General features: G+C 47.0%; 2 protein-coding genes and 1 pseudogene across 5 annotated transcripts in view; all 3 read left to right on the plus strand.

Moving 5' to 3' along the window:
- The window catches only part of DPP3 (dipeptidyl peptidase 3), a 30,345-nt gene extending 21,085 nt beyond the window's left edge, over positions 1-9,260 (plus strand). For all 4 annotated transcript variants that reach the window (XM_006210667.3, XM_006210668.4, XM_015244778.3 and 1 more), the window contains exons 16-18: positions 720-899; positions 5,970-6,132; positions 8,705-9,260. In XM_006210667.3, the coding sequence (XP_006210729.1) occupies positions 720-899; positions 5,970-6,132; positions 8,705-8,877 (516 nt within the window). In that variant the 3' untranslated portion in view covers positions 8,878-9,260. The remainder of the gene's footprint in view (positions 1-719; positions 900-5,969; positions 6,133-8,704) is intronic.
- LOC116285520 (U6 spliceosomal RNA) lies at positions 4,688-4,780 on the plus strand (annotated as a pseudogene).
- A 664-nt stretch (positions 9,261-9,924) lies between the features above and the next one.
- On the plus strand, positions 9,925-25,370 carry BBS1 (Bardet-Biedl syndrome 1). The gene is made up of 17 exons (XM_006210665.4): positions 9,925-10,009; positions 10,353-10,429; positions 10,543-10,577; positions 12,981-13,253; positions 13,376-13,422; positions 13,566-13,604; positions 13,724-13,796; positions 15,552-15,683; positions 16,441-16,547; positions 17,986-18,106; positions 18,278-18,436; positions 19,517-19,586; positions 20,020-20,178; positions 22,687-22,820; positions 23,847-23,981; positions 24,709-24,795; positions 25,032-25,370. The coding sequence occupies exons 1-17, from the start codon at positions 9,963-9,965 to the stop codon at positions 25,116-25,118; spliced, it is 1,782 nt and encodes a 593-aa protein (XP_006210727.1). The 5' UTR covers positions 9,925-9,962; the 3' UTR covers positions 25,119-25,370.
- The last annotated feature ends 445 nt before the right edge of the window (positions 25,371-25,815 follow it).

A 25,815-nucleotide genomic window follows, 5' to 3' on the forward strand; every position in this document is an offset into this window, starting at 1 on the left:
GGACTATTATTACTCTCATTTTAGAGATGAGAAAACTGAGGCACAAAGAGGCTAAGTAACTTGCTGGTAAGTAACAGAGTCAGAATTCAAACTCCAGCAGCCTTCCTCCACAGCCATCAGGCTACACTGCTCGGTTATGAGATGTACTTTGGAAACAGAGGAAGCAGCAGCAATGTTTTTAAAAGTCAATTAAGTCTGTTTTGAGGGGGCAATGTTGAGTCATTAAAAGCACACATTTTAGGATGAGGAAACTTGGGTCTGAATGCTTGCTCTCTCTTACCAGCTCTGTGACTCTGAGCAAGTCACTTCAGCTCTCTGGGCCTCTGTTCTGTCATATGTAAACTGGGGATAACCACCCCCTCTTGGTCCCACTGTTTTATGCAAACAAGATTATGGAGGAGAAAGTGCTCAGGGTCCTAGTGGTGAGGGACCCTCTGGGGTAACTGCTGGCATCCAGGCAGTGTGGAGCAACAGAGGGCATGTGGGTGATGGGGGAGAGCATGGGGCTCGGGCTCCTGCCTGGAAGCGGCCTCTGTGTTCCCCAGGGCAGCTTGCCCTCCCTTATGAGCAGAGGCACAAAAGGACCTACAGGGTGGGGGAGAATAAAACGATAATAATAGTTGACAGTTAATGAGCACATATGGTGTTTTAGGCCTTGGAATGAACTCTTGATACTTCTTATGGCTGCAAAGGATTCCCTTCTCTTTGGTCCCTGGCAGGCCCACATGCAGGCCCGGTTTGTGATCCTGAGGGTCTTGCTGGAGGCTGGCGAGGGGCTTGTCACCGTCACTCCCACCACAGGCTCCGATGGGCGCCCAGATGCCCGGGTCCGCCTTGACCGCAACAAGATCCGGTCTGTGGGCAAGCCCGCCCTGGAGAGGTTCCTGCGGAGACTCCAGGTAAGCAGAGGCTTCTCACCTTGGAGGCCCCTTCCCACTTGACCCTATCTCCCCACCCTGTTAACAGGGAAGGCTTTTTGGAGGAGGTGGTTTAAATGAATTTGAGTGCCAAGGAGGAACCAGCTATGAGAAGATCTGAGAGCAGAAAGAACAGAAAGTAGAAAGGCTGGTCTTAGGACTGGAATGGGCTTGGTGGGTTGAGGGACAGAAAGAAGCCTGAAGTTTGGTGAGTGAAGGAGGGAAGGACAGTGGTCAGTGCAGACTTGGCTTCCCTCCTGTGGAGGGATGTTTAGAGTCGGGAGACCTTTGGGATTCTGGTGCCAGTACTGACTGGCTGTGTCATTGGGGTAGCATACTTTGCCTCCCTGGGCTCTATTTGCTCATCTGTTAAACAGCATACATCACCTGCCTCACCAGGAGGGAGTTAAATGAAACAACATGTATGTGGAACTGAGCAAACAGAATGTCATGTGACACATAGTGTGGTCCAGGGACCAGCAGCCGCAGCATCACCCAGCAGCAGGTTAGAACTACAGATTCTCGGGCCTCACCCTAGACCTCCTGGTTTGGAAATTCTGAGTGCAGGTCCCAGGAATCTGCATGTTTACTAGCCTGCCAGGAGATGCTGACACTCAGCAAAGTTTGAGAACCACTGGTGATGCCCCACTATTTACTGGGCAGTGCCTTCCATCAGAACAGGGTCCTGTCGCCTTTTTCAACCTGAAGAAGGCCCAGCCTTCAATTCAGCAAATATCTTTTTATGATTATACTCCCACCTATTTCCAGAAAGTATTTAAGGCATTTTTCCATAAAAGATATGTGTTTGGCCACTAAAGTAAAGCAAAATTAGAAATTAAAAACCATTAGACACAAAGCACAGTGTGGTGTCTTGGATTAGATTATGGAATAGAAAAAGGACATTAATGAGAAAACTAGTGAAATCTAAATAAAGCCTAGAGTTCAGTTAATAGCAATGGACCAATTTTGTCAAGATGTTGACAACAGGTGAAACTGAGCCAGGGGCATGCGGGAACTCCATGCTATTGTAACTTTTCTATGAATCCAAAATTATTCCAAAACAGTTAGTTAATAGTAATAAGTCACTAGATAAAGGAATCAAATCTGCCAAATCTTAGGTCAGTATTGAACTGTGCCTGAGTATTGAACAGAGCATTCTTTTTTTTTTTTTTAACTTTTTTTTCTTTTTTTTGAGTATAGTCAGTTTACAATGTTGTGTCAATTTCTGGTGCACAGTGTTTCAGTCATATGTATACATACATATATTCCTTTTCATATTTTTCATTATCAGTTACTACAAGATATTGAATATAGTTCCCTGTGCTCTACAGTAGAAACCTGTTGTTTATCTATTTTATATATAATAGTTAGTATCTTGAACAGAGCATTCTTAACCAGGTAGGTCTCTGTACAAGGGGAATCATACAACAGAATGGATAGTGTCCATAGCAGTAGTTTTCCAGAAGATATGGAATGTGGAAGCATTTTTGGTGTGGCTGTTTCTTTTACTAGCCTCCTAGGAAAAGCCAAGAGTACAGCGAGGAGCCAGCAAGCAGGGAAGATGAAGGCATTTCCACAGGGAAAGGCTTCAGCCACGGGTCACAAGCAAAGGCATAGTTTTGGGCCACCCTTATTGTAAAAATTGGCGAGGTGAGATATTAAATCTGTATCTCTGGCTTCTTGGAAGGTCTGGCATTAATAGGCTTAATTCACATGTGAACCGCTGGCTGGAACTGAGCAGCAGGCAAGACATTTGGACATTTGGACGTGGCACCACTCTCCAGTTTGCTGGGTCCACTTCCTATTTCCCGTGCCTGCCTTAGTCGCTGGTTTAGGATACCACCTGGCTCCTGTTGGCACCCATGGTCCCAGCTCTCTGGTTTAAGCTCCTGGGGTCTAATAGGTTGACTTAACAAATATGTGTTCACATTCTAGGTGTTAAATATTATGTGGAAGAGAGAAAGGTGAGACATTCTCTCTAACCTTCCCCCAAGGAGTTCCCAGCTGGTTTTAATTACTCCAAAGCTAAAGAAAATCACTCTAACCCTGGGTCTAAGAGGAGAAGGCTTACCCAGAGGGAGCCCTAGTAGGAGTCCTACTTTGTCACTTGCAAATTGGCAGAATGAGTAAGGATCAGGCTCACAAAATGTGGTATTTGGAAGAGAACCAAATAGATCTCCTAGTAATAAATTTTATAATCACTGAAACTAAAAATAGGCAGGTTAAACAGGTTTTAGATGGAGCTGAAGGTAAGAGAAATTATACAGCATGTAGCACAGAGAGACAAAGATAGAAAATTTAAAAGAGAGGTTAAGAGACACACAGGCTGGCATTGTTGCAGAAAAACGTGTTACAGCTCGGTTGTGACAGCAACCTGGATCCAGGTGAGAGACCAAGCAGCACTGGGAGAGTTGGAGAACTCAGGTTTATTTTGCCAGCAGGCCCACAAGAGTTAACACTCCAAACTCTGGACCCGGTCTGTAGGTTTACACAGGCTTTTATAGGCTGCCAGCTTAAACTTTGCCACATCATATGCAAATAAGGTATAACAAAAATTGACTGACTAGGAACAAGCTTTGTAGAAATGGACCAATCAGGAGGGAGAGAAATAACAAATCAGGAGTGAGCTTCATGCAAATGAAGTACTACAAATGGACCAATAAGAAGTTAGGGAAATGGACCAATCAGGAGTGAAGGAAATAACCAGTCAGGAGTAAGCTCAGGGAACCAATAGAATTGTAGGGGTAAGTTCCACTTTCCTAGAAGTAAGCGGTTTCAGAGGCAAAAAGCCTCTGGGCCAAGGAACCAGATGGTGCTGGCAGAAGAGTAGTGGCCCTGCCTGGGGGTCCTGCCGGTCTTTTTTATGGGGCTTCCCACCTCAGTGTGAGAGGGTCTAACATAAATAAACTGAAGTTGCAAGAGGAAAAGAGAGAGAAAAGGTAAGAGAGGGAATATTGGAAGAGATAGTGGCTGAGAACTTTATAGAACTGATTAAAGACCCAATTCATAAATCCAGGAAGCTCAAGAAATCCCAAGAATGACAGCGAATCCTCTGTCTAGAAACATCGTAGAATAATGCAACACATCAAAGATGTAGAGACAGTCTGTAAAGCAGCCAAAGAATAAAGACAGATCACCTAAAAAAGAATGATAATTAGACTATGAGCTGACTTAGCTACAGTGAAGGCCAGAAAGCAATGGAATGATATCTTCAAAGGGCTGAGAGTAAGTAACCATCAACACCCAGTAAAATCATCTTTCAAGAATTCCAGGGAATTGAAGACATTTTTAGACAAACAAAAATGGAGTTTACCATCAACAAATCCTCTTTAGAAGTTAAAGAAGCTTCTATAGGAGGTAATTTAGAAAAGAAACATGGACCCAGAGGGAAGGTTTGATAAGCCAAAAAGGGTAGTGAGTAATGTAAATAGTAAATATAAAGGTAAATCTAGATAACATGAACTCTGTACAATAATTGAGATGTTCAATTTGTGGGGTTAAAAAAAGATAATTAAATACTGGACCATAGCAGCATACAGGTCTCAGAACTGGGGTAGGCACTCAGAGATCCTTTTATAATTTGAGGGGATAAATACATTAAATATCTTCAGACTTTATTAAGTATGCATGCTGTAATGCCTAGGGTAAACTCTAAAAGAATAGAAAGAGAGAGTATAACTCTAAAACTCAATCCAAAAGAAGACAAGAAAGGAGGGAAAAGAATCAGAAAAGCAGGGAAACAGAAAGCCCCAAATAAGAAGGTGGAGTGCTTGCTTTGGCAGCAAATTGGAACAATACAGAGAAGATTAGCATGGTGCCTGTGCAAGGGTGACATGCAAATTCATGAAGCATTCCACATTTTTAATGATAAAAAATATGGAAAAGAATATATATGTATAACTGAATCAATATGGTGTATTCCAGAAATTAACTATACTGTAAATCAATTATACTTCAACTTTGTTTAAAAAGCAAAAAAATAAGATGGAAATAACTCCAAATATGTCAGTAGTAAAAGTGAGACCAAGCTCTTTAGTTAAAAGACTGTTAGACTCAATTAAAAAACAAGACCTTTCTCTATGCTGTTTGCAAGAGATACCCTTAAAAACATAAGGACAGGACAAAACTATACTAAGTGAAAGAAAACTGTTCCAGCTGTATTAAAATCACACAAAATAGACTTACAGAAGCATTGCTAGGAAAAAAAAAAACCCCAAGAAAATAAAAATCATTGCTAGAGATAGAAAGGGTTTAATAAATAATAATTATAAGTCCAATTCATCAAGAAGATATAATAATTCTAAACGTGTATGTATCAAATAACATGGCATCAAAATATACAAAATAAAATTCTGTACATTTACAAGGAGAAATTGGCAAATCCATCACAAGGGAAGATTTTCATACTTATTTAAGGAATTGATAGATTAAGAAGAAGAGGAATAATAAAACGTAGGAGATTTGATACAACACAAATAACGATCTTGATCTAGTAGACTTGTATAAAAATCTGCACCAACAAAGAGAGCACATACGTTCTTTTCAAACTAATACAAACAGACCAGTATAGGCCACAGCTCCTAACTAACTCTTTTTTGGGGGTGGGGGGGTGGGCAGGCAATTAGGTTTATTTATTTATTTATTCTTAGAGGAAGTACTGGGGATTGAACCCAGGACCTCATGCATGCTAAGCATGCATTCTACTACTTGAGCTATACCCTCCCCCCTTAACTAACTCTTAAGCTGGGAAGTGGTTGTATGGGGGTCTTGTTATTCTTTATAAAACATATACTATATATTTTGGGTGTGTGAAACTGAAAAAAAAAGAGGGTGACGGTAATGCCTTCCTGTCTACAGTTCAAATGAGCTTTCTTTAATGCGGGCACTTACCATGTGCTAACACTTGATTCGCATTCCTCACATACTCAGCACAGTAAAGCTGGGAGAGAGTGGATACAGTCCAGGGCTGGGCACAGCCGTGGCCCCTGGCAAAGCCCTGTGGATGCGGGGAGGCAGCCATCAGAGGCACTCACTCCTTCTGCCTTCCCACAGGTGCTGAAGTCCACGGGGGACGTGGCCGGAGGCCGGGCCCTATACGAGGGGTATGCGGCCGTCACCGATGCACCCCCTGAGTGCTTCCTCTCCCTCAGGGACACTGTGCTGCTCCGCAAGGAGGCTCGAAAACTCATTGTTCAGCCCAACACTCGCCTCGAAGGTAATGGACTCCTGAGCTGCCTCTGATGCAGGGCCATGCAAGGCCTCATGGGAGCACAGAGGAGGCCTGGAACTGACTTCGGGGCTCAGAGAAGACTACGTGGGGTGGCTCCTACTTCCCTCCCTCCCTGCCACAGTCCTCCCCATGCCAAACCTTGGGCCCAAACCTTGGCATCTTCCTCCACCACCACCCTGCACACACAGGGTCATGCTGCTTGTAAGATGGCTGGCAGAGCAAGGGCTAGTGGAACAGACAGACCGCAGGCCTGTTGGGAGGCCAGGCCTTACACTGGGGAGTCAGGCCTGTCAGGTACCCACCCTGCTACATTCATTTTCCTCTCATCCCTTGATTCATCTTTCTTGACACCTGTCATGTGAGGCACCGAAGAAGAGGTGGTGCCATGCTGTGGTTAGAGCATGAGCTTCAGAACTGCTCTGCAACCTTGGCCTAGTCACTTAACCTTTCTGGGCCTGGGAGTCTTCATTCACAAAGCCAGTGTTGATTGTGTGCTGACACTATAGTGAAACTGAATTAAGTACTCCCTTCAAGTTCCAGGTGCTTTCCAGAGATTAACCCTTTAAGTCCTCACAATAACCCAATGAGGTAGGTATTTTTATTATCCTCATTCTACAGATAAGGAAACTGAGGCACAGAGAGTTAATTACTTAAGGCTTACAGCTTTTTTACTGGAGAAGCTAAGAGTCAAATGAAGAACATTTGTTCCTCACTGCCGTAGTCACAGACAGTTGTGAGGGTTAAATGAAATAATTACCTCTTAAGGTGAGGAGAGTATTTAAGAGGTTTATTCCAAACTCTTTCTAACTCCAGAGGCATCATGGGATTTGGCATCGACCCCTTGCCGGCCCTCTTCCCTGGCTTATCACCCCCCAGCACACGGACCTTTTGTTTCTCCAGCCCCCTGAGCTCACTCCATTCCTGTAGCCTCTGCACTCGCTGTCCCCTCTGCTTGGCACAGTCGTCCCCCACATCTTTGTCTGATCTTCTTGTCACTCAGGTCTCTGTTAAATGGCATCTCCTGGGAGAGGCTGTCCCTGACCCCTCAACCTAGAGTAATCCCTTCAGTCCCACTAGCCCGTCACCCAGCTTCCGTTCCTTCATGCACTCATCACTCTGCCATCTTCCTTTCTGCCTTGTCTCCATGACAGCAGGAGCAGCACATCCCTTGTGCCAAGCACAGGACCTGGCACACAGGAGCCGCTCAATGCCTGTCAATGCCTCTGAATGAATGAAGCATGCTGGGCACATAGTAGGTGCTCATTATGTGGACCGTATCCTCATTGCTTTGATTGTGCAGCCTTGGGTAGGCATGGAGGATGGACTACTCATCTCAAGTAGTTCACAAGCCACAGGAATGTAAGACAAAGAGAAATGATCTTACAGGGGAAGTGTTTTGGGGTGCCCAACAGACACAGACAGTGGTCTGAACACTTAGAGAAGGGAAGATCACATCTATCTCTGAGGGAATCAGGGAAGGGTTTGGGGAGGAAGTGGTGATTAAACTAGACCTGAAAAACAGATTGAATTTTCAAAGGTAGCAGTGATGATGATCTTTGCTAACTTTTGAGGACTTCCATGTGCCTGTCTCTGGGTAAAAACTTTCTATGGATTAACTCCCAACAACTAAGCGAGAAAGTTATTGTCCTCATTTTTCCAGCTGGAGACTGAGACATAGAGGGGCTGTGTATTTGCTTGAGGTCAGATAGTTAATGAGTGGCAGGACTAGGATTTCAACTTGGGCCACCTGAACCCAGAGCCTGGGCTCTTAGCTGCATACACCCCATAATGCCACAGAGCACAACAATGCACTGTGAGCAGTATAGCAGTGGAAGTATGTCAGAGGGAAATGCTTCCCATGACTATTCAAGAACACCTCATAAGTTACATGGGTGCCCTTGGAATGGCTCCATTTAACAGATGAGTAAATAGTCTCAGAGATCATGATGCTCATGGTAGCTCACACTTGAGTATTTACTTGATGCATTATTGTATTTTTCTTTTAAATTTTAGGATTTTTTTGGGGGGGTAATTAGGTTTACTTCTTTCTTTATTAAAAAAAAAATTTTTTTTAATGGAGGTACTGGGGATTGAACCCAGGACCTTGTGCATGCTAAGCACACATTCTACCACTGAGCTATACCCTCCCCCTGCATTACTGTATTAAATTACCACAGCTTCTTGAGAAGTACTGTACTCACTCCCACTTTACAGATGAGGAAACTGAGGCTTAGAGAGTTTCAGGAACTTGCCAAGGCTTCCACAGTAGACAGAGATTAAGCAATTTCTGGACAGCAAGCTCCTGGAAGCCAAGGACTGGTTAAATCTTTATTAAGTGAATGAATGAATGAATAAATGAATGAATGAAGCAATTCATTGGCTACTCCCCCTTTAATATTTCCTTTATCATAGGGTTATTTTAAGGATTAAGTTAGATAATGAAACACTGAGCACAATTTTTAGCACATAAGAGCTCAGGAAAACTAGCTGCTCTTATGATTATGTTTCCTTATTAAGACCTTTTTCTGCTGCTGTTTTTTCTCCATCTCCTCCCCAGGCTCAGAAGTACAGCTTCTTGAGTACGAGGCCTCAGCTGCTGGCCTCATCAGATCCTTCTCTGAGCGCTTCCCAGAGGATGGGCCCAAGTTGGAGGAGATCCTCATCCAGCTGGCCACAGCCGATGCCCGATTCTGGAAGGGCCCCAGTGAGGCCCCATCTGGCCAGGCTTGAGGCAGATTTGTACAGCCACTCCCCCTGCCCCCTCCACTCCATCAAAACAAGGCTGCAAGGGGCCCCCTTTGTATGTGTGTCTTAGGGGCCAGGGGAGGGGTAGGAGCTCGGAACTTGGTGCTACCTTAGTCAAAGGTGGTGACACTAAGCCCTTCCAGCACTTTCGTTTACCAAGTGCTTCCCCTGTGTTATCCCATTTGATCCGCGCTCCTCTCAGCAGACAGGGCAAGACAGGGCTCCTTATCCTGGTTCCCAGGTGAGGAAAGGCAAGTTCTGAGAAAGTGACCTCTCTAAATCCTGCAGGACTCAAAACCTCTCCCAATCCAGTGCTCTTCATGTATTACTTTTATAACCAGAAAAATAAATATTAAAAACCACTGCCATCAGTGTGTGATTCCTCCTTGCCTTTGACTCACTTCTCATTTGCTCCCTGCAGGGTGGTGGGATCAAGGGCTGGGGACTGGGAAGGAGGGTCAGTTTTAGGCTTCCATCTACTACATGATTTTGATGTCGCCTCTAAACGTGGATATACAGAGAGTCACAAAGATGAACGTAGCACAATTTTTGCAGTCCTCTGTGATATTTCTATTTTTAAGTATTCTAGGAACCTAAAAACTGGAAAACTTCAGTCAGAATCCTAGGATTTAATCTCTTAAGCTCTGTGTTTTGTATCTCTGAGCCTGGACCTCTAGAGGGAGGAGGGAAGAAAGGACATATCCCCTTTTCAACCGGCTTAACCGTGAGGATGAAGAGAGGAAGAGTTAGTTTTGCTGTTCATAGACGCTAGAAAGTCTCCTCTCCACGCATGGAAGCCAGAGGGCCTTGTCGCTGACCCAGAGATTGCAAGGCCCAGAAACTGCTGCTGGGAAGGATCAAAGATAAATGATATGAGCTGGAATGAGGGCTTGCATCTCAGCAAGTAGAAACCCAGCAGAGGCCAGCTCATTCCGCATGTAGGCCTCACCATTCCGGGCCGGAAAGCTGAGCTCCCGGAACCTTTACACGCGCGTTTCCCCAAACCCGGGCTCTATTGGGTGTTGCGCGGCGGTCGGCCAGAGCCGGTTGCCAGGGCGACGCCTGCGAAGATGGCTGCCGCGTCTTCGTCGGATTCCGACAGCGGCAGAGCTGAGAGGTGATGCCTGGGGTTCTTGAGGCTTCCTTTCCTATACATGTAAAGAGGGTGCCCTGGTCCCCGGGATGTTGGGCTCCTGCAGTTCTCAGCAACGCTAGAAATCCTTGAAGAGCTCTTAGAGCGCAAATAGGGAAACTGGGGCCCAAGGAGTGAATGGGTGGGTGTGTGAGTGACGCTAGGTCACCCAGTGTGCCAGTGGTGGGACCTGGACTTGGACCCAGACCTTCTATATCCCCAGTTCAGAGCTCCCTACACACCTCATTCTTAGAGACCAGCTCCCTCAGTTTTCTTCTCCTTTGGGATTCGTCTTCCGTCCCCCGCAACTCTTTCCCTCCTCTCCCAGCAATGAGGCCAGTTCGAAATGGCTGGATGCACACTACGACCCCATGGCCAACATCCACACCTTTTCCGCATGCCTGGGTGAGTTTCTGGGACCAGGAACCCCGGTTCTGGGGAGACGGAATCACGATGGTTCTGTAGTGAAGCCTCTAGGGTTCTGAGACCCTGGCTTACAGTCCTTTTGTGTTTTCCAGCGCTGGCAGATTTGCACGGGGATGGGGAGTACAAGGTAAGCATATCGCCCCAGTAGAAAGAGAATTGGGTGGCCAGGGAATACCAGAGGTGAGATTTCCTGATGGCTCCAAATAAGCTCAGCATAATCTGTAATTCATGTGTACTCTGAAAAAACACATTTAGTGTTAAACTTTATCTTTATGTGGAAGGTGAAGAGAACCTATCGATATCATAATACAGACTGCAGAAAGTAAAGCAAAACAGAATGCTGCTGGGGACTCTACTACGACAAAGCCTCTTATTTTTGTTAACAACGTAATTCTTTGCTGGGAGGGCACATCCCTTGGTTGGGGGTTGGCCGTTAGACTCCAGAGGGAAAGTAGAAGGGAGGAAAGTGAGAGTTTTATGTTTATCAAAAGGGCATAGATTTTAAGATTCACCATGAGCTGATAATTGTTGAAGCTGGATGATGGCCATTTGGGGATTCATTATCCGAGTCTCTCTACTTTTGTCTATGACTGAAAATTTTCCACAATAAAAAGGTTAAATTTTAAATTTAATTAAAAATACAAATAACTAAAATGTAAATTAAAAAATTAAAATTTTAAAAGCACAGATTTTAAAAAGGTTGAGAATATATTGGGCTACAGAAAGGGAGTTAACATATATTGAGTATTCATTTCTGGACTGGATGTTCTTTGAGGCATTTTCATGTACGTAAGTATTATTATCTCTATTTTGTTAATGGGAAAATAGATTCTGAGAGGCTAAATTTACTAAGTTTGTAAAAAGTGGCAGACCTAGGTCTGTCAGCTTTCCTAGTCGTGTGTTTGTTCCATTAGAGATCAGCCCTCGCCAAGGGCAGTGAACCCACAATGGGTGTATTATGTTGCAGCTGGAAGGGAATCATACCCTATGTGGAGAGTGTAGTAGGGTTAGGTGGCTTTTGCCCCCAAATTCCTATCCGTAAAGCATTCAACAATCGGCAAGCATACAGAGAACCCCTACTGTGTGTCAGGCGTTGTGCAGACACTAAAATCTGAAATGAATCCATACATAGTCAGAAAGAGATATAGATACTGTCCTTAATTCATTTATAATATTGACTGAACACCTAGTGTATGCTTGGCACTGGACTGACAGCAGTGAAGAGTAGAGAAATCACAGACCCAATAACTAAAGTAAAATGTTAATGTTTTCATATAATAACGTTTTTAATGGTGAGTTTGCTTACTGTTGACTCCCAGCATCCACTCCAGAGCCTGGTACAATCTTAGGTACTTGATATAAATTTTGGGGGTAAATGAGTGGATCCTAACATAGAATATATAGAAAGTATTATGGGAGCACCAATGAGAGAATAGTGAATTCTATGTGGAGGCAGTAGGCGGCAGGGACATGTGAACTGGTGTTAAAGGATGAATGAAATGCACTAAAAGGCATGGAAGAGAGGAAGGGGAAGGCTTTCCAGGCAGAGGGAACAGCACAAGTGGAGGTATAGAGGCTTGGAAGTTCACAGCACGTTTGGAAAGAGGAAATTTGAAATTAGAAAGTTGTGGCCAATATAAAGTAGTAGTTAGGACCACTGGCTTTGGATTCATACATATCTAGGTTAAAGTCCCAGCTCTACCACCAACTAGCTGTGTGACTTTTACCTAACATCTCTGAGCCACAGCTTCCTCATTGGTGAAATGGGGCTAGTAATCGTACCCACCTCAGAGGTTGTCGCTAGGATTAAATGAAAGGATGCATAAAGTTCCTGGTGTGGCTTCTGGGACACTGTGCAAGCTCGGAATCCAGACATTCTGTGGCAGCTCCCATTCTGGCTGGAACATAGTGTGGATGGGAAGGTGACAGAAGACAAGTGGGGAACCAGATCAGAGGGGCCTTGAAGGCCTCACTCAGGAGCACAGGCTTGCATGGCAGCCGCAGCAGCTTGGAGGGTGAAAAATAGAGGCTGAGGGGCTTGGTTCTCCTCTCTGTGTGCTTGATTCTGCATCTTTAGCTCTGTTCCCATATGGAAGCCAGACCTCAGAAGCCCAGATAGGAGTTTCAGGCCCCTCACTGACCTCAGCCACCGCCACCCTGTCTAGGCAGTGCCTGGCATGGAGCAAGCCCGGAAGAAATCTTTACTGAATGAATAATGAAAACATCCGCTGCCACCTATTCCTGACTAGCACTCACCAGGTTCTGTAATTCATTATCTCATTTGATTTCCACTACAAGTGTCGTGTGGTAGATAGTCCCATTTTGCAGGTGGGAAAACTGTGGCTCAGGAAGTTGAATCAATTTTCCCAAAGTCACATAGCTTGCAAGCCTTATTGCAAAGCCTCCCCAACCCTATGGTACACTGTGAACTTGTATGAATGTGCACCATCAAAAAAACTAAGCCCAAGAGGAGGGACAGTAGAGGGATCTTTAGACCCTGAGCCTGGAATAAACCAGCCTCTCTCTACAGCTGGTAGTGGGAGACCTTGGCCCAGGGGGGCAGCAGCCCCGCCTGAAGGTGCTTAAAGGACCCGCAGTGCTGAGTGAAAGCCCACTACCTGCACTGCCAGCCGCTGCTGTCACCTTCCTCATGGAGCAGCACGAGCCCCGGACACCAGCTCTGGCACTCGCGTCAGGCCCTTGTGTGTATGTGTATAAGAATCTTAGGCCCTACTTCAAGTTCAGCCTGCCCCAGTTGCCTCCAAACCCCCTGGAACAAGACCTTTGGAACCAGGCCAAGGAGGTGAGTGATGTGGGGGATGAGAACAAGGAGATAAGGATGGCAGCTGCGGGGGGGGGGGGGGGTCCTCATTCCTGCCTGGCTCTGGAGCTCACAGGCTCTACCTTCTTCCCATGCTGGCACAGGACCGGATTGACCCCTTGACCCTGAAGGAGATGCTGGAGGGCATCCGGTAAGAGCCCACTTTTCCCTTCATACACCCCAACCCCTCCCTCTCTCCCTCCCCCACCCTTGCTCCTTCATCCCGGAGCCTTCTGTCTGACCCCAGGCCCTGCTCCTCAACTAAAGCAGCTGTGATGGTCCCTCTCCTTCCAGGGAGAAGGCAGAGGTGCCTTTATCTGTACAGTCACTCAGGTAAGGGCCTTGTGGAGGGCCAGGGCTCCAGAAGCCCCCGGGGAAGGGAGTGGCTGTGGAGTGGCCTGTGGAGGGCACCCAGCCCAGGGCACAGGGATGTCAGTTCTTTGTGTGTCCAGGTTTCTGCAGCTGGAACTGAGTGAAATGGAGGCATTTGTGAACCAGCACAAGTCCAAGTCCATCAAGCGGCAGGTAATGTCCCTTCTCTGCTTACTTCCCTACAAAAAATACAGGCAGTTTTTAAAAAGACCATGCAATGGTGGTAAATTCTAAAGCCAAACCTGACTAGTTTTACTTCACAGTTTTCCTTCTAGCCTGTGCTGCATACATATAGTCACAAGGCTGCAGGGTCTTCTGCATTCCCGTTATTGGTGACAGCTTTGAACTGATATGTAGTTGTATAACTTTTTATAACTTTTATTGTCTTGGAGGTAAATACATTCTCATTGGAGAAAATTAAGAAAATAAAGAGAAATATAAAGGAAGAATATAAATATACAATCTCACTACTTAGAGGGACTCACTCTTACCATTTTGGTATACTTCCTTCGTGAATATGCTTTTATATACTGCTTCCCTTGTATGTAACATTATATCTTGAGCATTGGTCTTTAGAACTCCATTTTTAGTGGCCCCTTGATTGTTTCATTGATTATTCATTATTTAATTCAGTTTGTATAACTGTTCACATGCAGTGCATTGAAAAGAAATGCCTCCCTTTATTCATGTAATACTTTCCTTACTTATGATTTTAATGGCTTTATTGATGAACTCCAGTGGCTCCTAACCTCGGGACTGACTCTTGGTGCAGGACGGACTCCCAGAGCTGTCCTCTGCATTTCAGAGAGCCTCGTGGGAACCATCCACTTCCTATAGAGTCCACTTGAGCTGAACACATTGACCAACACATGCCTCAGCCTTTGGCTAGCCTTAGACCAGTTCTGTGAGAAACATTGTTCTCTCCCACTGATCAGCAGCTCAGATCCACAGTTGTCAATATATTTGAGTACTTCTAAAATCAGGAAATGAATTAAGTATTGCTTGAAAGATGCAGTTTTGTGGTGGGGGGGTGCAGTCTTTCCAAGTATGTGTCATAGTTACATGACTGGGGACCACTCACATCCATGTTTCTGTAACCTTTCTCCTTCCACTAGGCATTGAGAGTCATTGCTTTTTTTGTTTGTTTGTTTGTTTTTGTTTGTTTGTGGGGGCAGGTAATTAGGTTTATTTATTTATTTATGTTTAATGGAGGTACTGGGGATTGAACCCAAGACCTCATGCATGCTAGCAGGCACTCTACCACTGAGCTATACCCTCCCCCCTCATTGTTCTTTTTAATCATAAAGATAATCACACAATGAACAGCTTTATCCAAAGAAACATTTTAATCCTGCTAAATTATTTCCAAAGGAGAATTTCCTTAAAAAGGGATCATCCTCTTCTATTTTGTTTGCTCTCCAATCACAGTTAGAAAAGAACGTATGCCCACTGTAGAAATTGTAGAAAAGCACAATGAAGAAATTAAACATCGCTTGTGATTTCCTTGTCCGGAGATAACCAGTGTTTGTATTTAAGGGTTTAGCCTTCCAGCATGTTTTTCTATTTATATTTTTTTAACTGGGATAATTCTGTATTACTTTTTGCCTATTTTTTTCTCTTAATACTTTAGAAGCATTCTCCCTGTCATTGAATCTTCTGTTATTTTAAATGTGATTTTTGTAAATGATTGCATGGTTTTTGATCACAAGGATAGTTTGTAATTTACTGAGTTAATCCTCTTTTGCTTGAAAGTTAGGTTTGTTGCAATGAACACCTTTGTATATAAATCTGTCACATCTCTGATATTCTTCCTCCTCTTTTGCCCTCTTTCGTCCTGGTATGTTCTTGGGGTATCTGGGGGGATGGCATGAGGGGATCTCCTGGGTGACCCCTGGAGTCCTTCTGCAGACAGTCATCACCACCATGACCACCTTAAAGAAGAACCTGGCTGATGAGGATGCTGTGTCCTGCTTGGTGCTGGGCACTGAGAGCAAGGAGCTTCTGGTGCTGGACCCAGAGGCCTTCACCATTTTGGCCAAGGTCAGTGTGGGGCCTGGTCCTGGGCACACCCAAGGCCCAAGCTCCATTCCTTCCTCCTGTTCCCCCATATCTCCTGCTCCCAGTTCTTGGTAGTACATGTCAATTGTATTTTATAATTGTATATTAATTGTATAATTGTAAAATGTAGATAAACATAAAGAAAAAGATATATACCCAAAAATCCCACCATCCAGGGATGTCTACTATTAAAAGTTTTGGCATAAATCTTTCCAGACATATTTAGACACAGATATATAACTTTACACAGTCTTTTGTTGTTTTGTTTTGTTTTAACAAAAATGACTGTAGGATCATGTAACCTGCTATTTTCACATAACAGGAGCTTATCAATATCTTTCCATATGCATATAGAACCACACCAGCCTTTTCAAAGCCTGCACAGTATCGGTTATATAGATGTACCATAATTTATTTACCTTGTCACCTCTTATACACCTACTTTCAGGTTTTTGCTATTTTTAACACCCCACATTGAGCTTCCTTGCCCAAACATCTTTGCCTGCTTATCTAAACAATTCCTCAGGGTGCATTCCTGGAAGTGGCATAATTTAGTCAAAGGATATAAACTTAAAGGCTTTGTTACATGTTGCCAAGTTTTCCTCCAGAAAATTGTACAAGTTTAAACTGTGACCAGCAGGGTGTGAGTGGGGACTTCAGGCAAGGAACCAACTGACTTCAGGTTAGGGAAGGGCTGGGGCTCCAGAGAAATTGGGATGTTTGAGTTTTCTCCTTGCAGATGAGCCTTCCCAGCGTCCCCGTCTTTCTGGAAGTTTCTGGTCAGTTTGATGTAGAGTTCCGTCTTGCCGCTGCCTGCCGTAACGGGAACATCTATATGCTGAGAAGGTAATACACCCGTGGTCTCTGGGGCTAGAAGGACCATCTCAGAAACCTGGTGGTTTCAAGGTCTGCGGGATGAGCAGGGGCTTTGGGGTTGGAATGGGAATGGACAGGGCCAAGAACGTCATGTCGGAGGCTGAGCCCTTGAGCGCAGGGGGATATCTGCAGGCTTGTGCGATGGGGCCTGGCAAAGTGAGAGACTGGGCTGGGTGGCTGTAACACGAGCAATGCAGTCAGATATTAGAAGAAATAAAAATAGTCTCTCATATTTGTTCTGTTGCTTTATAAGTATGTGAAATGTCTTTATACATTAGTTTGATATTTCTTAAAATTCATTTTTTTAATTCAAGAAGTATTTTTTGTGCTGTACACCAGAAATTGACATATTGTAACTGACTGTATTAAAAAAAAAAGAAAGAAAAATATTTTTGAGCTCCTCCTATGTATTAAACATTGTATAAGATATTGGGGCTATATTGATGAACGAAATAGAGACATAGTCCCTGCTCTTGTGGGAAGACAGATATTAAAATCAAGATAATATTGCAAATGGGATGCATGCTATGGAGAAAAATACAGGCTCAGTAAAAATAATGGAATCAGGGTGATCAGCAAATGCTGTCTTTGGAGATGACTTGAAGGTTAATCGGAGCCAATTGTTCAAAAAGTAGAGAAAGAGTTTTATAGGCAGAGAGAACATAAGCAAACTCTAGGTGGGAAAGACTTGTGCACTCAAGCTTGGTGGGCAAGAGATGGTGTAGAGGCCCGGGCTGGCTCTTGCGGAACCTGGTAGGACATGGTAAAGATTTTGGATTTTATCTAAAGTGCAGTGGGAAACTATTACGGGGTTTTAAGCAGAAGAATGACATGATCCATTTACATTTTTAAGAGATTACTCTGCTGGGTGGAGGGTAGATGGGAAGGAGTCCCAGAGACCAGTGGGAAGCTCTCAAATGGGTCATCAGATGGGAGATGTTGGCCTAGACTTGGTGATAAAGAAAGGTGGACCATAGCCTGTGATTGACATACAGGAATTATCCCTACTTTCTGGGTAAGAGAAATTAAGATTCAGACGCCAGGAAACTGAAAACAGTGCATTTACACAGAGCAAGTACCTCATGCTTTTCTGGTAATTACTAGAATGGACTGTGTCAGTCCACTACTTCGTCTAACCTGAGGTACATTCACTGTAAACTGTTAAATGCCAGGTTATCACACAAATCACTGTAGTAAAGTTGGGAGGAAGACTAGGGGGGAACCCACACTTCATGTTATCCAGGGTAATGCACCTACTAAGTTATAGAGGTTGAAGTAATACCACAGTCATCTGCTTTTGGGCCAAAGTTTTTTCCAGGACAATCTGTGGGGATTGGAAAGAGGAGAGTCAGCCAGGGAAGGAGAGAGGGTCGCTCTGGGATTGGGACATTGTGTCTTTATTCCACAGAGACTCCAAGCGCCCTAAGTACTGCATCGAGCTGAGCGCCCAGCCTGTGGGGCTTGTCCGAGTACACAAGGTCCTGGTGGTGGGCAGCAACCAAGACAGCCTGCATGGCTTCACCCACAAGGTGTGGCCTCCGTGCAGACACCTCCCCTACCCCAGTCCCTGCACGCGTGTCTCCTCCATCCCCCTTAGCAAGCGAGCCCTTCTGGTGTTCCCTTCCCAGCAACTCCAGATATCCCTTCTTTCCACTCCAAAGCCCTGAGCACCCTGCAGACACTTACCTGTTCCCTCCCAGGGTAAGAGGCTGTGGACAGTGCAGATGCCAGCAGCCATCCTGACCATGAACCTCCTGGAGCAGTGCTCCCGGGGTCTGCAGGCCGTCATGGCCGGGCTGGCCAATGGAGAGGTCCGCATATACCACGACAAGGCCCTGCTCAACGTCATCCGCACGCCGGTGAGCTGCTCACTCCTCCTGGCCCCACTCCCACCTTTGGGGCTTCTCAGCTGCCTCTCCTGATCCCCCTCCACCTGCCACCCTGAACTTTTGGTGCGTTTTGAAAACATTCGTTCAGCATCTCATGTGCACAATTCACTGTATTGGAAGGATAAACCAATGACTGAATCCTTACTGTCAGGGAGCTTACAGTCTGAGGTGACAGCCAGCCATAGACACAGCTAATCCAGACACAAGGCAGACTAAAGCAGAGCAGAGCACTGAAAAAGCACAGAGGCAGCCTGGTGACTGGGGGTGGTGGTGAAGGATAAATGGGGATGGAACTCCGTTTGCTTCAATAAATGGAGTGGCTAAATGGAGGAAGAATATTCCAGACTGGAAATAGCATGAACAAAGGCTGAGAGCCATAAGTATTCTTGATAAAGGAATCCAGGTAGTTTGATGAATTTGAACCAGTTTTTCAAACACAGAGTTGGAGTCATCAGACCAATTTAATGGGCCACAACCAGCAACCAGAAAAAGAAGTTTAGAGACTTTTGTTTACATGTATGTATAAAGTGTCCTATGTCACATAAAATTTGAAAGCAACTGGTTTGGACCACAGGCTGCTGGGAGGGCAGGCAGTAGGTGGTGTGCGAGATGGGGAAAGGGTAAAGAGAGCTGATAGAAAAGGCAGGTTGGAGTCGGATGTGGAAGGCCTTGAATGTCCTAATAACAAGGACGAAAGCCATCAGAGGTCTTTTAGCAGAGAACAGACATGATCATATTTGTGTTTTTGAAAGGCAGCAGAGGCAGCAGTGTGAAGGACAGAATAGGGAGGAAGGCTGGGCTGGGAGACCTATTAGAGAGCTGACCCTAAAAAACCAGAAATGTTCAGTCTGGAACTATGGCTGTGGCAGTGAGATTGGAGAGATTAAAAATACAGGAACTATTTCAGAGGCAGCATTGCCCCAGGCCTTGCCTCACATCTCATCTGTTACCTCATATCTTGGTTCTCCCAGTCTTGTCCGTGCTCTCCCCTGAGTCTTGCTCCCCTCGCTGAGATATTTGCCCAACTAAACCCTAGTGTTTCCACCACAGGATGCAGTGACCAGCCTTTGCTTTGGCCGCTACGGGCGGGAAGATAACACCCTCATCATGACTACACGAGGTGAGGCGAGTCAGAGCTGGTGAGGGTTTTAGAGCTGGGAGTCAGTGGGGCAGGAAGGATCCTGGGAAAGAAAAGGTGGATGTGGAACACCGGCGGGCCTGGGTTTGGAAAGCCAGGCCTGCAGACACATGTCCTATCCGGGACTGCGCCTTCACTGGAGACAGCTCAGCAGTTTGATGTCGCTACCCAGGGGCCAGGCCCTGGCTGTGTCTCCAGTTCACTCCAATATCCCCAGCATCTTCCATCACAGTGGTCAGTAAATAACTGCTGAATGAATGAATGAATGAATGGTAGGACACACTTCATTCCTTCAGAGTCTTGGCAGGAAGACAGTAATGGGTTGTTATGAGACAGGCTGTTTGGGGAAGAAAGACTGGGAATGTGGGGTGGAACTGGGGAGGACAAACCTGCTTATGTCTGTCCCCTTCCCTAGGTGGTGGCCTGATTATCAAGATCCTGAAGCGTACAGCAGTGTTTGCGGAGCGGGCAGGTGAGGCGGGCCCCCCGCCAGCCCAGGCCGTGAAGCTCAACGTGCCCCGGAAGACCCGGCTTTATGTGGATCAGACACTGCGAGAGCGGGAAGCTGGCACCGGTGAGACTCAAACACTGGCTCCTTCCTCCTCCTCTCCCCGCATTGCTCCAAAACAGTGAAACTGGGTGAATGCCATCTGGGTGCCCTGAGCAGTGGGAGGAGACTGGGGTGAACCAGGTGGATCTGGTCCTCTGGAAGCCCAGGGACAGCCTAGGAGGTACACCCTGCCAACAAAGAACCCGGCCTCAAGTTGGAAAGTGCTGTGGGTGACGGTGAGAGCTCTTAGAATTCAGAGGAGGGAGCAGTCATTTCTAGATGCAGAAATTCTCGTGAGAGAAGTAGAATTTGATTAAGGTTCTTCCTTTCCATATTCAGTTTTTACTGCTCTTTTGTTCGTTCATTCATACCTATGATTATGCCAGGCCTTGTGCCAGGTGCCTTGAATTAGGCTAGTCCCTACCTGAAGAACTCAGTGTACCTCACTAACTTCATGTGGCGTGACAGGTGTAGAAGTCTCCGCAAAGGGCTTTTGAGGCACAGAAGAGAGGGTATGTTTGCCTGGGAGACTGGGGAGGGCTTCAGAGAGAGATGAGATTGGATTTGAGCCTAACAGATGATTACAAGTCCACCAGCCAGAGCCGGGTAGGGAAGGGCAATTGAGGCCGAGGCTTGGGTGAAGGCACAGGGCCCTACCTGGATTCACACAGCATCTGCCGTGTAGCTGCAGGAAGGCTCCACGGCCAGAGGGGAGGCTGGAGAGGCAGGTCAGCCAGCTCCAAAAGGGTCTCAAATGCAAAGTTCAAATGTTTTGGTTTATTCTGTGTAGTGGAGAGCTGGGAAAGACGTTAAGCAGAAAAATACAGTAACTCAACCACCTCTGTCTTTAAAAGGGATCTTGCTTGCAGTTTAAAGGATGAATTAGAGGATAAAGAAAATAGCAGCAGGCTGTTGTAAGCTGGAGAATCCAAGGGAAGTGATGGATATATTAGATAAATAGGAAGTTCTCTAAGGTAGAATGAAAATATGCAAAAATCCGTAGCTTTTGTATATACCAACAGTCACCAGTTAGAAAATATAATGGAAAGTTTCCATTTACAATAGCAAGGAAATCCTCAGAAATAAATGTAACAAGAAAACATACAGAGTCTAATAAAGAAAATTATAAAACTGTTCTAAAGAACAGAAAAGACCACCTGAGTATTTAAATGACGAGACTTACCAAGTCTCAGGGTAGTAAGACGTAATGTTGTAAAGCTGTTAATTAATTAACAGCTTCTGAAATTAACCTAGAAACCTAGCAGAGTTACAGTGAAAATCCCATTGGGGTTTCTTTTGTGGACTTGACCAGCTGATTCTAAGAGTAGAGCTAAGAAATTTGGGAGAAATTAGAATGAGGAGACTCAGCCCATCACATAGCAGAATGAACTATGAAGCTGTAGGAACTAGCAGCTGTGGTATCAGTGTAAGAATTGATACGATCAGTGGCACCTTTAGGAAGTCCAGAAACAGACTCTTGTATGTGTGGAAAGTCAGTAGATGATAAAAGTGTCATTTCCAATTAGTGGAGAAAGAAGAGACTGTCCAAAAAACACAATTAAAAACAACTTGTTTATAGGAAAAAGATTAGAATGCTACCTCATACCAAACAGAAAAGTTAGTTCTGGGTAAATTAAAAATAAACCGTGAAAGTACTAGAGGAAAAAGGAAAGGTTAAAGGATGGAGTAACATAAAGACATCAAACTTCTGAACAGCCGAAGACACCTCACATGCACAAGGAGCGAGGACAGACTGGCAGAGCAAGGTGCTCAGTCTGGAAAGGGGAGACAGTGGGGATGGAGGGGAGGGAGTGAGCTCTGGACGTGGCTTTGAGGAAGAGTCATCCAATCCTGGCAAATGATTGGATGTGAGGGGTGAACCTAGGTGACGTGATGGAGGGGGATGCTGTGATGGAGTTAGGGAAATGAGGGTGGTTTCCACAGTGTTGAGCTTCAGGTGTTAATGGGATGTCCAGGTGGAGGTGACCATCAGGCAGTTAGAGGCAGCAGGCAGGCCAGGCTCCAAGCTGCCTGAGGTATGGTGCACGGTACCAAATGTGAACATGGGCCAGGCCCTGAGCTGGGCACTAAGGACTCGGCAGTGGTGAGTCCCTGCCCTCAGGAGCTGGTGGTGGTTCCTCTTTGGGGTGGTCACAGCCAAGGCAGGACATAGATTGTGCAGCAAGGAAGGCAGAGGATGAGAAGAGGGCCAAGGACAAAACTCAAGGGAACCTCAGCCCTTAATAGAAGGAACCAGTGAAGGAGGCTGAGATTGTGTGGGCACCCAGGTGGTGGGAGAACCAGGAAGGAGAAGCAGGAAGTGGTCTGCAGCATCCAGTGTCAGCAGAAGGCTGGGCTGTGGGAACTTGGTCCTCATGTTTCCCATGTTCCCAGTCTCTGAGGACCTTGCCCACTGTGCCTTCCACTTGCAGTCTCTCCCCCGCAGCCTGAGCAGGAGCACTACCACCCTCGGCCGTGCCCCCTCCTCCCGCCCCACCTCCAGCATCAGCCTTTTGTGTCCCTCCTCCTCAGCCATGCACCGGACCTTCCAGGCAGACCTGTACCTGCTGCGCCTCCGGGCCGCCCGTGCCTACGTGCAGGCCCTTGAGTCCAGCCTGAGCCCTGTATCTGCCACGGCCCGGGAGCCACTCAAGCTGCACGCTGTGGTGAGCGGTCAGGTGTTGGGGAGTCAGGCCGCCTCAGGGCCAGAGGGTTAGAGGTCAGGGGTGGGCAGGAACCCCTTAGCCGCAGAGCCGATGACAAGCCAACTAGGCCTCGTGCTTCCTTCTCACCTTCCCACAGGCCCAAGGACCAAGTCTTGTGTCCTCCTTTGTGAGAATGCTCTCACCTTCTCTTTCCCGGGCTGCCTCTTCCCCTTGGCTGGCCACAGAGTGGGGTGCTGTCTCCAGCTCCCTCATTCCATGCTGTGCCTCAGACGAGCCCCCAGACTTGGGGCAGGGTACACAGGTAGTCACCTTGGGGCATTTCTTCCCAAGAGCCTGGAGGGACTCTTACAGCTGTGGTACCAGGAGGAAACCTGTTCATTTCAGTAACTGCGGGCAGCCCAGGGAGTTAGGGCTGCCCGGTAGAGGGAAGGGGCCATCCTCAGACCAGCACAGACACAGGGAGTATGAGGAGGCCTTACACTCAGACACAAGTGACCTTGAGGTTGCGGCTCCAACCAGCTCTGAATGGGTCCCTGAGGTGTGCTGTCTGACCCAGTTGGGTTTCTGATTTCTCTTTCCCTAAAGAAAGTGGATAGATATAGAGAGGAAAAGGCTACAGAGCAACCAAAGGTAAGAGGGAGGAAGGTGAGATCTTTGAGCCGCCATAAGACAAGATGTGCCGGTGGGCCAGGCCCTGGGAGGAGAGGGGCAGGGGCAGTGGTGCAGACACAGGCGGGAGCTGGGACCTGCTTCCCCAGCCAGCTTTCTCTCCAACCAACTGGCTAAGTGGCCTCTGTTAAGCCCGTTCTCCAATCTGGGCCTTTGTTGATCCCCGTACACCTGGAGCCAGCCTTCTGGGTTCTGTGCCTTTTGAGGGACAGGTGGACAAAGCGTTAGAGCAGTTGGAGGAAGATGACTGGAGGGCATTGATGAGGAAGCAAGTGGGCAGGGCCAGGGTGCACTGTATTCGGCGCCCAAGGCAACTAGGTCTTAAGGGCTTTCTCCCCCACCTCACCCCCTCCACAGGTTCAGGGCCTGGGCCCCACCTTTAAGCTCACACTTCACCTGCAGAACACCTCAACAGCCCGACCCATCCTGGGGCTGCTGGTCTGCTTCCTGTACAACGAGGTGCTCTATGCTCTGCCCCGAGCCTTCTTCAAGGTACTGGACCCACCTTACTGAGACATGAAGTAAGAAAGGGGGGAGGGGCCTGATTAATGCCCACAGGTCAGAGGTGAGGGAGCTGGCAAGTGGCTGCAGCCACAGACCAGAACAGGGCATGGCAGGGGCCCTGGGAAGAGCACCCAAGGCCTTCCTCCCAGCCTGTGAGGGGCTCGGAGACACACAGAAGGTTCTGGGAGAACAGTGAGAGTCCAGGTCCCGCCGGTGTCTCTCTCAGAAGCATGTTGGTTCTCCCAGAGCCCTCCCTGCTTTCCCACCACTCCTGAAGCAGGAATTGGAGCCTCTCTTTGCCCTAAGGAGAATCTTCCAGAGTTAGGGGCCTGCCTGGTTTTTCCCCAGGTCTGGATTTGACTCTTTTAAGTTGGAAGGACCAGAAACTGAGAAAGACTCTGGGATGTGAAAGAAATAGCCCTGGACTTGGTTAGGGGTCAAGAGGTTTGGGGTTTTTTTGTTTGTTTGTTTTTTGTTTTTTACCTTTCCTCTTGAAAAAAGAGGTTTAGGTTTAATTATGAACATGCATGCATCCCTGGGGCATTCTTTCCCCCCACTGAGCCCTTGCCCTCCTTGAATGGGCCTGTCATCCATGCCCACCCTGCCAGGGTACACTGAAATTCAGCTGAGACAGCAGGTGTGAGAGTGCTTTGGAATCTGCCAGACACTGTCTGGGCATGAGGCCTGACTTCCTTACCACTTTGTCCCCACTCAGGTCCCCTTGCTGGTGCCAGGGCTCAGCTACCCCCTGGAGACCTTTGTGGAGAGTCTTAGTGACAAGGGCATCTCAGACATTATCAAGGTAGGTTGCCCGTTGGTACTACTTGAGGACACCGAGAGTGATTGTGGACAAGGCCCCCCGCTGGCTGCCAAGACGGGGTGGGTGTCGGCACAGTAGAGGCCTCCCAGCCTCATCCCCTTTGACAGAGTCCTGGTGGCCTGTCATTAGGGCTAGTGCAGACCAGGCTCTGCTTGGCCTTTTCAGGGGCAAGGGCAAAGGAAGAATACTCCCTACTACCATGAGTGTCTTCTCCATAGGTTCTGGTGCTTCGAGAAGGCCAGAGTGCACCCCTGCTGAGTGCCCATATCAACATGCCCATGAGTGAGGGGCTGGCAGCTGCCTGACCCCCGGGCTGGTGTAAAAGCCCCTGTGGAACCAGGACCAGGAAGATCCAGCCCTTCTACCGGGCCGGACAGTCAGTGGCGCAAGGCCCACTCCCCGCGCAGCAGTGTGCAGGAGTGACAGCTTCCCTCTCCTCTCCTAAGTGCCCCTTTCTCACCACCTGACCACTGGGTGACCTGCAGCCCCAGGTCAGTGAGTACCCAGGAGGTTCAGCTCCTTCCTTCTCCCAGGGCTTTTGCTGCTTTTCTGTGCTCCCCACTTTTCTCCAGAAACCACACCCAGGTCTGAAGGAAGAGTTCTGAAGTGGTCAAGGTGAGATGAGGCGCAGAGGCCCAGACTTCTTTGCCGCTTCCCTTGGGCACGTCACTCTGCAGCTGTTGCAGGCCCAAGCCAATTGGCTAGGTCCTGGCCTGGGACAATCAGGCTTTTCATGGGTGAAACTAGCCCCCTGTTGCTCCTGGGGTTCCAGAGGCTTGGCTGCTGCCAGCTCAGCTTGCAGGCAAAACACTGCTCTCATCTCCTCTCTTGGGCTGAGCAGAGGGCCCCTCCTTCTATTCAGGGGGCCCAGGGAATAGCTGCCTTCCCACAGGGGGCTTTTCTGAAATTTTGGGCTCAGCCAAAGTCTCAGGCCTGTGATGCTCCATGAAGATTGCCAAGGGAGAAGCTGGTGTGGGAGGGCAGAGAGTTCCTGTGCAGGGA

Source organism: Vicugna pacos, chromosome 10 (assembly GCF_048564905.1).
Source record: "Vicugna pacos chromosome 10, VicPac4, whole genome shotgun sequence".
Lineage (NCBI taxonomy): Eukaryota > Metazoa > Chordata > Mammalia > Artiodactyla > Camelidae > Vicugna > Vicugna pacos.